The sequence below is a fragment of the Carassius carassius genome, chromosome 10 (genome assembly GCF_963082965.1).
Source record: "Carassius carassius chromosome 10, fCarCar2.1, whole genome shotgun sequence".
NCBI lineage: Eukaryota > Metazoa > Chordata > Actinopteri > Cypriniformes > Cyprinidae > Carassius > Carassius carassius.
The window spans coordinates 7,238,777-7,254,266 of NC_081764.1; the positions used below are offsets into that span (position 1 = coordinate 7,238,777).

General features: G+C 40.1%; 1 protein-coding gene across 1 annotated transcript in view; it reads left to right on the plus strand.

Annotated features, from left to right (window-relative positions):
• LOC132151646 (contactin-3-like) overlaps positions 1-15,490 on the plus strand; it is a 66,338-nt gene that overhangs the window by 37,067 nt on the left and 13,781 nt on the right. Inside the window, exons 9-13 of the mRNA XM_059559909.1 lie at positions 4,776-4,912; positions 5,958-6,087; positions 6,558-6,708; positions 6,793-6,920; positions 11,319-11,494. Of these exons, the coding sequence (XP_059415892.1) occupies positions 4,776-4,912; positions 5,958-6,087; positions 6,558-6,708; positions 6,793-6,920; positions 11,319-11,494 (722 nt within the window). The remainder of the gene's footprint in view (positions 1-4,775; positions 4,913-5,957; positions 6,088-6,557; positions 6,709-6,792; positions 6,921-11,318; positions 11,495-15,490) is intronic.

Below are 15,490 nucleotides of genomic sequence, written 5' to 3' on the forward strand. Positions count from 1 at the left end.
GAAGCCTACTACCTGATAACCACAATATGTGGGAGTCCACCCAGCCCCTCATGTTGAGGGAAGCGATGCTTGAGGTGTATAACAAATACACACTGGTTGAATAAAGCCCATGGACCCCAGGGCTAATCATCTTCAGAAAGGGATTGAAGCGGAGTGCGTAACCCCTACCATTCAGGATTTTAGAAAGTGCTCAGAGTCTTGCGTGCACACTTACCACTTACGTGGATTTGAGACAGTGCGCAAAGTGTTCACGTGCACACTGACCACCATGTGGATTTGAGAAAGCACACAGGCTTAGCGTGTGTACAGAAAAGTTCCTAAGCATCGCAGAGGCGCTGGATCGCAGGGGAGAGGTGAGCTCCAACCCTCAAGCGAGGGGAGCATCACCTGAGGCAGTACATACAGAGGACTCCGTAACTACCACTTCCTCGGATGCACGAAGCGGCCAGGCGGCCCCTCAGGGTGACCTGGCCGGACATCCATGAAATTCCCTGCAGTGCTGTGCCAATTCTGATGATCAGCCAGGCTCCTCGGGAGGGGGTGTGGGATGGACAACCGCAGAGCGCTTGCTTCCCACGCGCGGGTCTCACTCCGCGGTGGGTGTCGCACCCCGGGGGAGCGGAACCCACGCGGCGCGGCCGCCTACCAAAAGCCTGTGATCTTGGCCACCTAGCTTTTTCCAGAGCACTGTAAAGGAAACTCACAGAGTTTGTTAGTAGACATATAACCACCAGCAACATAACACCCATAAGCAGGTAAAGCAAGGGTTACGTACTCACCCACCCTCCTGTACTGGAGTCCCGCCTGCGGGTGCCCCCTTCTGGTCCGGACCGTTAGTAAGGCGGTTACTATGAACATAGAACCAACCTAAACATCATCCAGGAAAGGAGACTGTTATGTGAGAAATTTTCCACCTAACCTCGATCAGGTGGAGAGCTGGTGGCTACAGGGGAATTAGGCAGGGGAGGATAAAAACAGAAGTTAAAACAGAGGTTAAAAACATCCGGAGCTACTAGGTATCGCTCTGATCCGGGCGAGGACGCTGCCTCGTCTGAATCACATCCCTCAGACCCTGCTTACCTCTCCGTGACCCGTGGTTCCTCTTGCCCCTGCCCTTAGGCGGGGGAGGAGCGCGAGCCGCGACACTAGCCTTCTGCGCCCGTCTACAATCCTCAGATCGAGATGGGCCAGGACCCCTTTGTTGTTCGGGCTCGGACCTGGACCTTCGTGGAATTAAGGATTTAAAGGCAGCTGAGCGCGCCCTTGCCTCCCTGAACTTTTCGACCACCATCTCGACGGAGGTACCGAAAAGCTCAGAAGGCGAGACCGGAGCATCGAGAAGAAACCCCCTTTCTTCCCTCCCGATGTCTGCCAGGTTCACCCACAGATGTCTCTCTGTTACCACCATGGCCGCCATAGACCTGCCCATGGCGGAGGCGGCCTGCTTGTTAGCCCAGAGAGAGAGGTCTGTGGTGCGGCGTAGCTCGGCTACCTGGTCAGGTGAAAGGCCCTCGCCTGTATCCAGGTCCTTCAGCAGGTCAGCCTGGTAAGCCTGAAGCACTGCCATCGTCTGCAACGAAGCCACAGCCTGACCTGCTGCCGCGTATGATTTGCCATTTAAGCGGGATGTATCCTGGAGGGGCTTAGATGGCAAAGAGGGAGATTTAAGAGAGGACGTTTCCCCCACAGGGAGATAGCTAGCCAGCGTCTCTTCTACAGGGGGCATCCTCTCATAGCCGTTTTCGAGTTCCATAACTCGTATGCTGAAACCGATGGATGCGAGAGGAAAACGGCCTCTTCCATTCCTTTTCGACTTCTGCATGCAAGTCAGGCAAGAATGGAAGGCTCACCTGGGCTGGAGGGCTATGGTCAGACAAATAACGCTCATCGAGGCGACCTCGTGACGTTACCTTTCTGGCACGCTTCCATGGCAAGTCTAATTTTGCCGTGGCGCGATCCATAACCTCTAACAGCTCCTCATACCCAGGGCAGGAGGATTGAGAAGGCTCAGCCTCAGCTTCTTCGCCACTCTCAGACATCTCCTGCTCTTTCTGGGTAGAACCCAGCAGAGCACTAACTTCAGTGTCAGAATGGGTTAATGACAACGCATCTTCCTCCTGAAGTTAACTCTTGTTTGCCGCCGGAGAGTATGAAAGGAAAAGTCCCTCTCTACACTCCTCAGCGAGATCCACCTGTGATCCCCACGAGCTCATTCTCCTCCGTGCCTCGGCAATGGCGGGTCCTGAGCCGTGGGATCCAGATGGCTGTCCCTCTTTCCTCGAAAAGAGAGACAAACGAGAGCGGAGCTTTTTCACAGAAAAACGCTTGCAGTGCATGCAGATTGCCCCCCTCAAGGACATCGCGCGCGTGCTCTTCGCCCAAACAAGAGACGCAAAGAGGGTGTGTGTCGTCAGGTGTCAAATACCGCTGACACGGATGCACACACTGTTTAAACGCCTTGCTAGTGGATGCCATGATAACAATAATAGATCGCTCTTACCATTTTGGTCGTTTCTCAGATGCACGCTTCAAACAAAACAGTCAATGAAGACGAAGAAGATAAGTGACGGGTCCTACGGGCACGTATTTATAGTCGCGCTGGTAGTGACGTCAGAGGCTGTCGCCGGCCAACACGTTGGCATTTTTCAAAGTATGCTTCAGACACGGGTCACGACGAGGTGTTCCCCATAGTGTCACCTCAGAGGACGCAGTTCGAAGTTCCCTTGACAGGGAACTCAGTAGATAATGGCATTGGTTGTTACTGCAGTTATTTATCCATTTGGAGGTGTTTATAGAATGCAAATTCTATTTATACAAAAAGACCATTATGATTTGTTTTTTGTCTGTTGAGAAAAATTAACACGAGATAAATGTTTATAGTTCACTTTAGCTGAGATTGCAGCAGATCCAACTGTAGAAATATCAATTTAAATGAATGTAAGAATATCAATTAAACAACATAAGTAATAGATACATTTTAAGATTTTTAATATTATTATTTAGAACTTTATTTAAAATAATTTATTTATATTTTTTTTTTTATTTTTTTTACTTCTTTACTATAATTAATAAAGCAAAAAAAAAATAATTAAAACAACGTTTACCTTTGAGAGCATTTATCAGAAATATGCATGTGCCAGAAAGAAAATTTGCATATGTAAGTTTAATATGATTCGTTAGCAGCTTGTAAAGTTCTAAACTACCTCAAGTTGCATTATGACACTTTTCCACTGTCATTATGCCATGTAAAACTGCACTCAACCTTGCCATGCCATTTGTATCATAACTCACAGTGAGAACATGTCACAACCAGTGTCTCATTTGACTTGTGTCCTTGAGAGACATGACATTTCATGATGCACGTGATTGTGACCTTCTGCAGTGAGACCTCATCGTAGAAGGTCACAGTGGCATTCCATAAAAAGTCAAGCTTAATTTGAAATGTATGGCATTGTTGTATTAATAATTTTTTACCCTTTGTACCCTTTATAAAATCTAACACGCAATCAGCAGTCCTTTTAGACTTTCTGTATTTGAACTGACTGCCTTAATGTAATTTGTGCATCTGTGTGCTGTGAAACTGTAATACAATTCTGTAGGATAAATGAAAAAGGGAGCTTGCCTTGCCAAAGTAGATTTTCTATTCCACTATTTGACATCCTGCAAAAAACAAGCAGTTTGAAAAGCACTGGTTTGGTGTCGGTCTTAAAGGATTCGTAGGTCTTATCCTGAGCCTTTTAAATTACCATTTGTGGGTAGAAATGCAATCGTATGAATTTGTTAATTGAACTCAAGACTTGGCAGTGGAGTGTTTGCCAGCTGAACAGATAATACAGCTTCCAGAAGGAGGTCAAAGGATTTGTAGCATGGAATTGAGTGTCTGCCCATAGTGTGATATAATTGAAATATTCACTGGGCGTCTTACTTTAGCAGTGAGATTCATATGCACATGGCTCTTGTGAAATGGGTGATATATTGTTTGTTTCTATAGAAGCGTCATGCTTGCTTTCAGTATATTACAGACAAGCAAGAGGGTGTATGGCAAGCCACCTGGAGCTGATAAGGTGGCTTATGTGGTTCTAATATAGTAGCCTTTTCCAATAATAATGATTAATAATCAGAAGGGGTTCAGGGGTCACCGTCAAACTGTGAGATTTGACAAATTTGAGAGAATGTGGGTTGAGATTTGCTACAAAAGTCTGTTAACAAGGAACTGTTCAGAAGCTTTTAAGAAACAGTTCATATATAGTCTTCAAATTAAGCTTTGCCATTACAGGAATAAATTAATTTAAAATATAATCAAATAAAACATAGTTATTTGAAATTGTAATAATATTTCACAGTATTGCAGTTTTATTTGATTTTTTCATTCAAATAAGAGAGAAAGAGAGTTATTTCAAAAACATTATAAATTCTTACAAACTAAACCCAAACTTTTGACGGTAGGCTATACTTAGTTTTTTATTTGTTTGTTTTTAACTTTTATTGTAAAAAGAGCATCCAGGAACAGCCTAGCATCTTATTTTTCACAGACGAAAAGTCATATGGGTTGGAAATTAACTTTAGGGTGAGAAAACAATGCCAAATTTTTCATTATTGGGTGAACTTTTACTATACAGTAATTGTTTCTGTCATCAAAGCCTTTGAATTCATTAGCCTTGGTGTATATGTTTGGTTTTAATATAAAATGCTACATTTAATTTATGTGTGTTCTTGAATCTGTCCATCATCAACTCTTCATCAATTTAATTTATTAATGTGCTTTCTTTCCATAGCCATGCCTCATTGGCTGCAGACTATGACAGACACATCATTGTCCATTGAAGAGAATCTGTTTTGGGAGTGTAAAGCCAATGGGAAACCAAAACCCTCATACAGCTGGCTGAAGAATGGAGAAACTCTTTTATCTGAGGTACTCTGCGGTTTCTGAAAGGCCTCTAATGAGATTGAAAGCTTTATCTCCACTTACTGTAGTCCAAGGTCAATGCAAACATAGATTCTCATTGCTGGCATAAAAGTGATGCAAAAAAAGAAGCCAACAGCTGTTTAAGTAGGAGAGACTCCTATCAACAAATATCAGCAGTGATGAGGCAGCAGAAAGAATCCATTAGATGTGACCTGCATTCAAGTCGAGAGCTACCCGTACCTCCTCCCCACCCTTCCATCACACATCACGTCAATCTCTCCTTGTGACTCTTTGTGCTGAGTTCAGCCTTTAAGAACAGCTGATAGGCTTAAATGTCTGCTGTGCCATTATCAGAACTATCAGCTCAACACCTCCCAACCTGTCTCATGTACTTTTCCGACTGGGCGCCCAAGCCAAATGAATTGGCCATTAGTATTTCACTGCTATGGTCAACATTTCTTTTCTGTTCATTGGAGCAGTGGGTCAACCTTTTTCTTTATTCTCTTTTAAAACCTCCTCCACCCTCTTTTTACCCATCCTTAGATATTCACCTCAACATACTTTCAGTGTTAGTGTGCAGTCATGTTGTAAAAAAGCAATCATTCATGATTAGAAAATTGTAAGTGCACAATATATTGGTTGATACTGAGAGACACAGGATATACATTTCATGACTTTTTTATTATTATTATTATTGCTCAGTTTCTGTATTTATTTATTTTTTTCACATTTAGATTACTTTTGACATCGTCTTCCGCTCACTTAAAGCTGCAGTTTGAAAACATGTAATTGCAGCTGTTTGCAGAATTATATTCCTTGTGTGAGTTATTTTAATTCTTGTTTAATTTATTTCAAGTAGTTTTACTTTAATTAAATTTAGTTTAATTGAAGGAAGGACCCAATCCATATCTAGCACCCAGAATATCATAGAAACCTGCGCTGGTCTCTTTTGACTCGGGCTAGTAAGCAACCATGTAATCAATCAGTCCAGAAATGCCCTAGCAACTGCTTAGCAACCATTTTATTTGATTGTCTGTTTTTATGTCTGCAGGGCCGAGTGCAAATAGAAAACGGTGCTCTCTCCATCTCCTCACTAAACCTCCCAGATGGTGGGATGTATCAGTGTGTGGCAGAGAACAAGCACGGCATCATTTATTCTAGCGCCGAACTGATGGTGCTTGGTACGACCTCTGTGTTTTCACTGCCTGTTCTCCATCCTTTGGATTTGAATTCTAAAACTTCATTGTGTATTCACAGCCCAGGCTCAAATTACAAGGCAGCACTGAAAACATCCGCTCTATCGTAACACTCATATTTCCCCCATATTTATTGTGAAATTATGTCTGCGCATGCTGAAATTCATTTATTTTAATCACAACACATTGGTCAGCATTGTGCATACGAGACCAATTTCAAATAAATGGCATCTATTGAAACACGGCACAGTAAAATGTACTTTTAGTTTAAGACAAATGGCCTGGAAGAAGCCAGTGGAAGTGGACAGCTCTATCTGTTAAGTCCTTTAGACTTTTCTAAAAGAATTTATTCCTTTTTTTGCCTGCGGCTGTTTGAACGTCAGTTGCTGTTCATCACATATTCTATTGAGGCTTTAAGTATGAGTCTGAGGACCAAATCTCTCTGTCTCTTACAGCCTCTGCTCCCAGCTTCTCCCAGAATCCTTTGAGCCGAGTGCTTAAGGCTCGCTCGGGTAGTGACGTTAGTCTAGATTGCAGACCACTTGCTTCGCCCAGAGCCGTTAGCCTGTGGAAAAGAGGGACTGAGATACTGCAAAGAAGCGAAAGGTATTTACCCTTAAGAGTTTATATTTAATCTCAATGAAGCCATGTGATTCTTTGTAATGCTAAGAAATCATCCATTACCTTTAGGATTTCTCTCTTCCCCAATGGGACTCTTATGATTGCCAACGTAACTAAGCGAGATGGAGGTAGTTACACGTGTATTGCTAAAAATCAGTTTGGCACAGCTAGTACAACAGGAAGACTGATCATCACAGGTAAGTCATTGTGTTTCCCATTCTAGATCAATGTAATGGTTCAGTGCGTGAAAGAAAGCTGATTCATCTTCCTTAATATAGTGTGGGATTCTTTTGAGAATCATACATTTAGATTTAGGTCCTAAAGTAGTTTTATTTGAATAGCAGCTTTATTTACAATATAGAGTCCGGTCCACTCTTATTGTTGACTCAGATACTGTATTCTTGATGGTTTGCCTATGATTAGTTTTGAATGAAATGCTACATCTGGCACATATCATTATGGATTGCTTCAGCTGTTTCATGAAATGTATTCGCCAACTGACAACTCCATTCTTCTAAGTTTCTGTACTGCTGTCAGCCTTTCAAGTCAAAAAATCAGAAAGCATAAGATTTGTTTTATATAATCAAGCACACTGAGAAGTCCTACACAATGGTGCTACGGTATTTCAAGACAAATGGCTTTTGTTATCAAGTCTTTATGTCTAAAAGTTTTACAGCATCTTTTCAAACTCCTATTTAAGGAATAGCTCATCCAAAATTGTTAATTCTGTCATATTTTTTTCTTATTCTAAAGTCATTCCAAACTCGTTTAACTTTCTATCCTCTGTGGAACACGAAATTAGAAAATATGAAGAATGTACTGTTCTTAATTTTTCATGCCATTGTAGTGAATGTTGACTGGAGTTTAAAGCTTCAGAAAAGGACAACAACAGCTGTGAACCGTGTTGTATTTCAAGTCTGCATGTCTTTGCTTACTACCATTGTTTCCCTCCAACAAGCTACGAACTTGAAGCAGGTAAATGGGCATTGAGTTGAACTTTAGAGGTCAGTCCGATTTGTGAATTAATCATTTGATTTTGTAAACCGCACAAATGGATTTGAATAAAAGAACTAATAATTAGATCACAAATTGATACTTCAATGAATCATTCAGGTAGAGTTCCAGTAGAGCATTGCACTAGCAACAACTTACTTTTGATTCCCAACTCACGTCTGCCTTAAACTTTTCTAATTAGGGTTCAATGCTAAGCATTTTTTTCTACTGACCTGTTTGGGCCAGTGGTTAAAATCTTAACTTGCTCAGTCAAAATTTTCATTGATCCCGCAACAAAAAGAGCCTTCTATATTGTGGAGTTACAACATTCTTTTCTCTAGTGTTCTGTGTAGTTCATGTGCCCTCTTGTTTCACTCTTCCACACACCCCAATCCATGTTTCACTAATTACTCATTAAGCCCTTTCACACATACAGACTTTTCCGGAAAATTACCGGTAAATTGCCGTAAAGAGATCATGTGTGAACAGGATCTTTTAAAAAATACCGGTAAATTCGTTCAGGCAATTTACCGGTATGAGAAGTTGTAACATTACCAGTAAGTTGCCGGAATTCTGCTCTGTGTGAACACAGAAGGAAAATTACCGGTATGAGTACGTACGAGTTCAGAACGCGGTGACGTAAGACGTCTACTCCGGGCCAATCATAACAATGTGACGCATTCACGCACCGTTTAAGAAAATTAAATAAATGTCATCCAACTGAAGCGACAGTGAAATTGAAGCGCTCCTCCTTATCCGGGCGGATGAAGAAATTTGTCGTCAATTGAGAGGAACTGTTAGTGATGCAGTGACGTATGATAAAATAACTGTTAACTGTCTCCAATGCATTCACAGGACAAAGTCAGGTCATCAATAAACTGAAAACATTGCGTCTTAATATCTAAAAAATAGACGACCATCACAAACGAAGTAGTAGTGGAAGTATTTCTTGTTCCTATTATGAATTTTGTCAATCTATTTGGGGATCCTGCTACTCCACAAATCCTGTAGCTCTAAACCAGTGGATCTCAACCCAAGGCACGTCATGAAATCACACGCGACCCATCATGCCGAACAAAATAATAAAAAATAAAAACTTTTAAGTTTTACAAGTTATTTTAGTTTGTACCTAGGGAAAAACACATAGGGTACAAACGAGAAGTCGGAGCAGTGACGAAGAGTGCTGGACATTCGGCATCAACTTTCAGTTTGCCCCGCAACACACTTGAGGATGTTCAGCCCGTCTTTTTCCCCTATTCTCCCAAAACAGCTAATACTGTTTCAGCTATTAAAATAGTTCAGTTTTGTATGTTTGGAGCAGTTTTTGATCGTTAAACAGGCCTATAAGTTTTGTTTTTAAAGTAACAAGCGGCCAGCACAGAGAGGGAGAGTTGATCATAGCCTGTTTGATCAGTTTAGCCTTCTCAAATCATCACGAATTGTCTAAAATAAAATCTAAAGATATAAAACAGTTCAAGCATGTAACGATGTTTTAACGTTAAACCCATATAAATGTACACTATATCGAATATTTTGTGCGGAAATTGCAAGATAAAGCACACTTTTTTCGGACATATAGGTGCCAGCGAGATAATAATATAAAAAAAATAAAGAAATATAAAATAAAGAAAATAAACATGCTTTCTGCCGTCTTGTCTTGAACAGGAGCGCTTACAAAAATAAACTGAAACTCAGCGAATACATGCCTCACAGACATGATACATATATCAGTAGAAAGCTTTAAATTACTACTTAACGAAATAATAAAAACAAACAAACAAAAAAACTATTTTATTACAATCATAATCCATATAGAATGCGTGTCTAATAAGGAGATGACAAGTCAGGCAACTTCATCCTTGGGACACAGACTCAGAAAACACTAGTTTATTAGTAAATAATTAAAATATATATATATATATATATATATATTATTATTATTTTTTTTTTTTTTTTTTTTATTTCCCTCTGTCACATTCATGGTAATTACTTTTTTCCGGTACTTTGCAACATATTTTTAACTCAATTTGAACGCAGAACTGTTTATCTGCGCTGATAGACTATTTGATATTAATTTTGATCAGCATATAGTTTACATTTGTGAACGTACCTTTTCTGCCATGTCGCGCGTCTTACAGACTGCAATTTACAATCGCCACTTCATTGTGCTATTAATCCTTTCAAGACGAATTTCACTAAATTGGTCAGCTCCCTACAGCATCAGGTGTTTTATTAATGGTGAGTATAATTATTCAATCCAGTCGTCTATTACGATGTCTCTGTAACAAAAGCAGTTGCAAGAATACTAAAGTTTGAAACAAAAAATGAAACCATCAACAGAAATACTGACCATGTATTACCCTCCATGTTTAAAAATACGAGCGCAGCTGTTTAGAGGTTAATGACGTCACAGAATTTACCGGTATTTTGGAATGGATGTGTGAATGGTGCTTTTCCGGAAAAAAGACGGAATGTTGTTGACTGTGTGAACAGCGCATTTTTGAATTTACTGGTAAAGTCGTTCCGGTAATTTTACGGCAATTTACTGGTATTACTGTGTGAAAGAGGCTAGTGTTAAGGTCATCTGTAATTGCTGTGGCCATTATCTGTGTGGATTGTTATCTCCTCATTAAGTTAAAAGATTAATGTTATTCCTCACTTTTGCTCCTCATTATATAGGTTATGGGTTTAATCAGCAGTATTTTTATGGCAAATCAGAATAAACTCATTAGCTACATACCATTGAGCCCATATGTCTTTTATAGGGTTTTTCTTTCTTCTCTTCCTCTTATATTTCTCTCATTATGTTTTTTCATGCTCCAGCAGTTGACCCCCTTAATGTAATTTAATTAAAATGACCTTTCTCTCACAAAGTGTCTTCAGTCAACTGTATTCTGCTCACAGAAGTCATGCTGCCAATTCATTTGGCTCTAATTAAAATCCACGTTATGTTCTTCTCAAATTAATAACCCCCATATGGGAAGACATCAGCCAAAAATCTAAATATAGTACCTAGAAATTAAGAATATTTATTACAGCAATAAACCACCATAGGTTGTGGTAAAATCGTTAACCCACAGCCTACTGCTCCTCGGGATAACAGCAATGCAAGTAAAATATTGTTACAGTTGTTTTAGAATAAAGTTTTGTTTTATCAAAAAAAAAGCAAAAAAATTTATAAAATAATTAATGTTGTTGTCACTTCTTTTTAACATTTCTAATCAGGAGATTTATTACACATTTTTCTGTGATTTCAAGCACATTTACTCATAATTATTTTGTATTTATTTTTATTTTAGTTAATTATTTGCATAGAATCTTGAAATTATTATTATTTATTTTTATTTTAGTTAATTATTTGCATAGAATCTTGAAATTATTATTATTATTATAAATAACAATAATTGTGCAGCCACGTGTCAGGATCATGCCTAGGATGCCTTAAAATGTTTCCTCCAGAAGTTAAAAGCTCAGTAGTTAAAAAAAATAATAATAATGATAAAAAATATTGTAAAACAATCCTGGCAACAGAAGATGTTCTCTCGCCTCAGTTTGTGTCCCAGAGCTAAACTGACTGATTATGTTGACACTGTAACTAACAGAACCCACAAGGATTAGCCAGGGCCCCAGCAGCACAGAGATCACGGTGGGTGAGAGCATCGTGCTGCCCTGCCAGGTGACTGCTGATCCATCCTTGGACGTGGCTTTCTTCTGGGCCTTCAACGGTCAGCCCATTGATTTCCATCAAGAAGCCGACCACTTCGAGCGAGTGGGAGGGGTGAGTATTGTGTTTTAATGGCTATATTGCAACCTCAGCATCCTCATCCTACACCATCACCTCTGGGCATGAAAAATGAATTGGGAACATATCTCGGAAAACAGGATTTCAGTTGCTGTTTTGAAAAAAATAAATATGTACTGTGTAAATAAGCTAACCTTCACAAATAATTTATGAAAACTTGCCTGCAAAAACTCTTAGTTACAGTAGCAAACAGCCTGTTTAATTATAAAGGTCTGAAATGAATGACTAAATTACAGTTAGAAATATAAAAGAATCGTTGTTGATAATAATAATAATAATAATAATAATAATAATAATAATAATAATAATAATAATAATAATAATAATAATAATAATAAAAATTCTCCAGAACTGTAGAATATTGTCCTTTGAATAAATTACAAGAAATCTGTACAATAAAATACAGGTTGTAGTTTATTTTAACAAATTCAAAGATGAGTTTGAGTGTATTATTTTATTTGAGTAGGAGTTTCTGAGTAATTAGTTTTAGTTATTTGTGCTCATATTTGAATCATAAGAATTCAGCATGTATTAAAGTCCATCTTATTGAATACTGTAGATCTCAAACAGAAGCACTTGAAGTATTGTAACTGGGTTTTAATCTAATCATTGTGCTAGACAGGAACAAGCTATTGGGACTTTGAATGCTCTCTCTCAAAGAGACTTGCTTGTCATTATGTCTGTAGTTTGAAATTGGATTCTTTAGATAAATTTTACCATCTTGTTCTGGATCATTCCATCATTGACCTAAACTGAATGTGAATAATTCAACATGTATACCAAACAGCTGCTCTCTACAGAGTGAACCAGGGAAACAGGCCAGATCAATTAAGTGTCTTGTTCCCATTTTACCCTTCCAGTTTCGCAGGACATTTTATATCTCTGGGGAGACAATTCCTTATTGCCGCAGGACTCCAATTAATTGAAATCTTGCCTTGAGAAACGTTCTGTGTTGTGTCAAATTCCATTTTGCTGTTTTGGTTTATATTTTCCCTTTGTTGGCTAGGGGTTTGAACAGAATAATAAAGCGCTTTTGATCATTTTCTTTTAAGGATTTGAAACCTGAGCACAGGCTAAGGTACTTTTTGAAAAGCACAGGACCAGATGGTTCACTTACTAGACAGTTCATAACTTCTTGAATTTAATTCAGCTGAAAATGTGTTATTATATTTTATAATTATTTTCTATAATTTATTAAAAAAATATATATTATAAAACTTGTATAAAAATAGAAAAAAAACATAAATATTATTTTTATATTATATTACTTTTATTGTACTTTTATTGACACCACTTGTGGTGGCAGTTACATAAGCTCCATAGATTGGGCTTCTCTCAAGGCCTGTTAATACAAATACAGATGTGGCTTAAGCTTCCATCTTTGCAAGATCTGATGGGTGCATTACCTAATTTAAACATCACCCGCTCATTGGTCTTCTCATCCAATCCTGAAATTTTGTAATCTATCTAGTGAATGGGCTCTCTTCTTGATATTGATTGCGTTTAAGGCATTTTTTCACAGGAATTTAACTTGATGGAGAGGAAACCAGTGTCAAACATAAGTGCTGGCTTATATTTTTTTTTTTTTTTTGAGCTTGGAGTGCTTACATACTTATATGTACTATTACAGTAGAGTAGTACTTTGTGGTTTGGGGCTGGTATACCACTATCAATGTGATATGCAGGATTCATCTTGTATAAAATTCTGGACATTCTTTTTTTTAAGACAGGGAGAAGCACTGAGATAAATTGTGTCAGCAAACCTATTTTCTTTTCTTTTTTATTATTTTAAAATAGTAAAAGTTGTATAAATATTATTATAATATTATGTTATTTTGTTCTATTATCTGTAATGTTTTTTTTTTTTAGAAAGTGATCAGATAAAATGAGATGGTCAATGTCAGTTAATCAGAACCTTAAGGGTTTTCTGATTAAATCAGCTTCTTTCACACATTGTGCTGTGTTATACTTGGCTGTGTCTCTATTTAAAAAATGAAAAAAAAAAACAGACATGCATGATTTTAATGTGCTGTATGCTTATCTGAAACAATATTAACTTTCACTCTGCATTTTTTTTGCACATTTACCTGGTCCTGGCTTATGTAACTGTAGAATAATTAGTATCGTCTTGCCAATTAGCCACACTGTCTGTGCGTGTGTTTTACTGAGCTCCTGTGTGGCTGAGAGAGCTGGATCTGAGTGAATCCTGGAGGCTAGTCACTAAGAATGTTTATTTAGGTCCACATGTATCTCTGAGCACAGCAGCTATTTTAAAGGGAGGGGTGAGTGTCTGAGTTTGCAGAAATGTGCAACTAGCATGACAGGAAACATCAGCACATCTGCCTTAGCTTTATATTGGTGATAATTACATCACAAAATGGTATACCAGACACAGATAGCTGTTGAAAACAGGCCCTTAGTTACTCAAGATACTTGTACTGTAGTTGCAAGTGTCCAAAATATGATTACACTTGTGATGCAGTTTGTGTGTGTCTGTGTAAATGTCTCTGTTTCATATGGTAACCTTCGTTCCCTGAAGGAGGGAACCGAGACCTCACATCAGCTGACCGATGAAATTGGGATCTCGCCAGAGAGACCAATCCACTTGGACTGTAACTAAACAGGCCAATGCACATTGGCATGCGATCATTGCATCCAGCTGCCACAGCGTGAGTATAAGAGGCAGCATGTGCATCGAATTCATTCATGGTTTCGCTGAGGAGCTGAGCTGGTGACCCAGCAACTGTGGCAATGGGACATGATGTCTCCATTTCCTCCTTCAGGGAACAAGGGTTACCATAAGTAACCGAAATGTTCCCTTTCAGTAAGAAATTGGGATCCCTATCAACATGCCACAGGTGCTGTCCCCTGCACCTTTTTAGGCCTCCTGATCCTTCCTTTAAGGCAGACGATAGGACCGGGCTTTACATACATAGAGAAGGTTGACTACAGTTGTTCCTTCAGTCTGCTTCTGTGCGGCCGAGAACTGCTGGGTGAAGCTCTTAACAGCATCTACGAAGAGGCCGGTCTGGTACACGGGAGAATTCAAGAACTGTATCTTATCCTACTCACTCATGTTGGCCAGACACAGCCAGAGATGGCGCTCCTGGACCACCAATGTGGACATCGCACGGCTCAGGGACTGCACGTTCACAACAAGCTCTGTAAGCACTGCCAGTTAAGCATGACAAATACGTGCAGGTGAGGGGAGGCACGGGTCACCCCGCAAAGTGGAAGCGGCCAAAGGACACAATTGCATGGTCACCGACCATTCCACTGAGGGAATGTCCGTGTACCCCCAGACGGCTCCGCCATCGAGGGTGGTGAGAGCGGAGGAGCCACAGGACTTGTTTCTGGCAGTAAAAGGTGCCTTCCACGATCGTGTGAGCTCCTCATGGCACCAGAAGGGGATGCTGAGAACAATGTTCTTGGCAGCCCGGGAAAGCATAGCCGTCATCTCTGGGTCTGGCTCGGGCAATGCTGCCACACCCAAAGGGGGCAACGCAGCATAGTCATCATCCCCGGAGAGAGAGAGCCTCCCCCCCTCTCCGATGCACCAAACGAAACCTGGTCTCGAGGGGGCGAACCGAAGAAAATGGACGGCTCTCTCCACTCTGTAGAGGGACCAGACCACTCCTCCGGCTGCCCTACCATCTGCGGAGTGCTTCAGGGGTGACGACCTCCATCTGAGGAAGCCACCACTGTGATCTCTTAAATCACCTCTGACTCCACTGGAAGCAGCATTGCCCCGGTTATGAGACGAACACTGGATCGCGACAGAGGCAGAGGGATGCCGCCATGTTTGACATAGCGGAGTCTCTGATGTAACTCCAAGAGAACAAGCACCATCCACGAATGCCTAATCAGCGTGCTCGATGCCCAGACACATGAGACCGTGATCGTGACCATCCTGAGATGCCAGATAGCGACTGCATCCAGAAACGCACCAGTGTTATTTAAGGCCATGTCCAC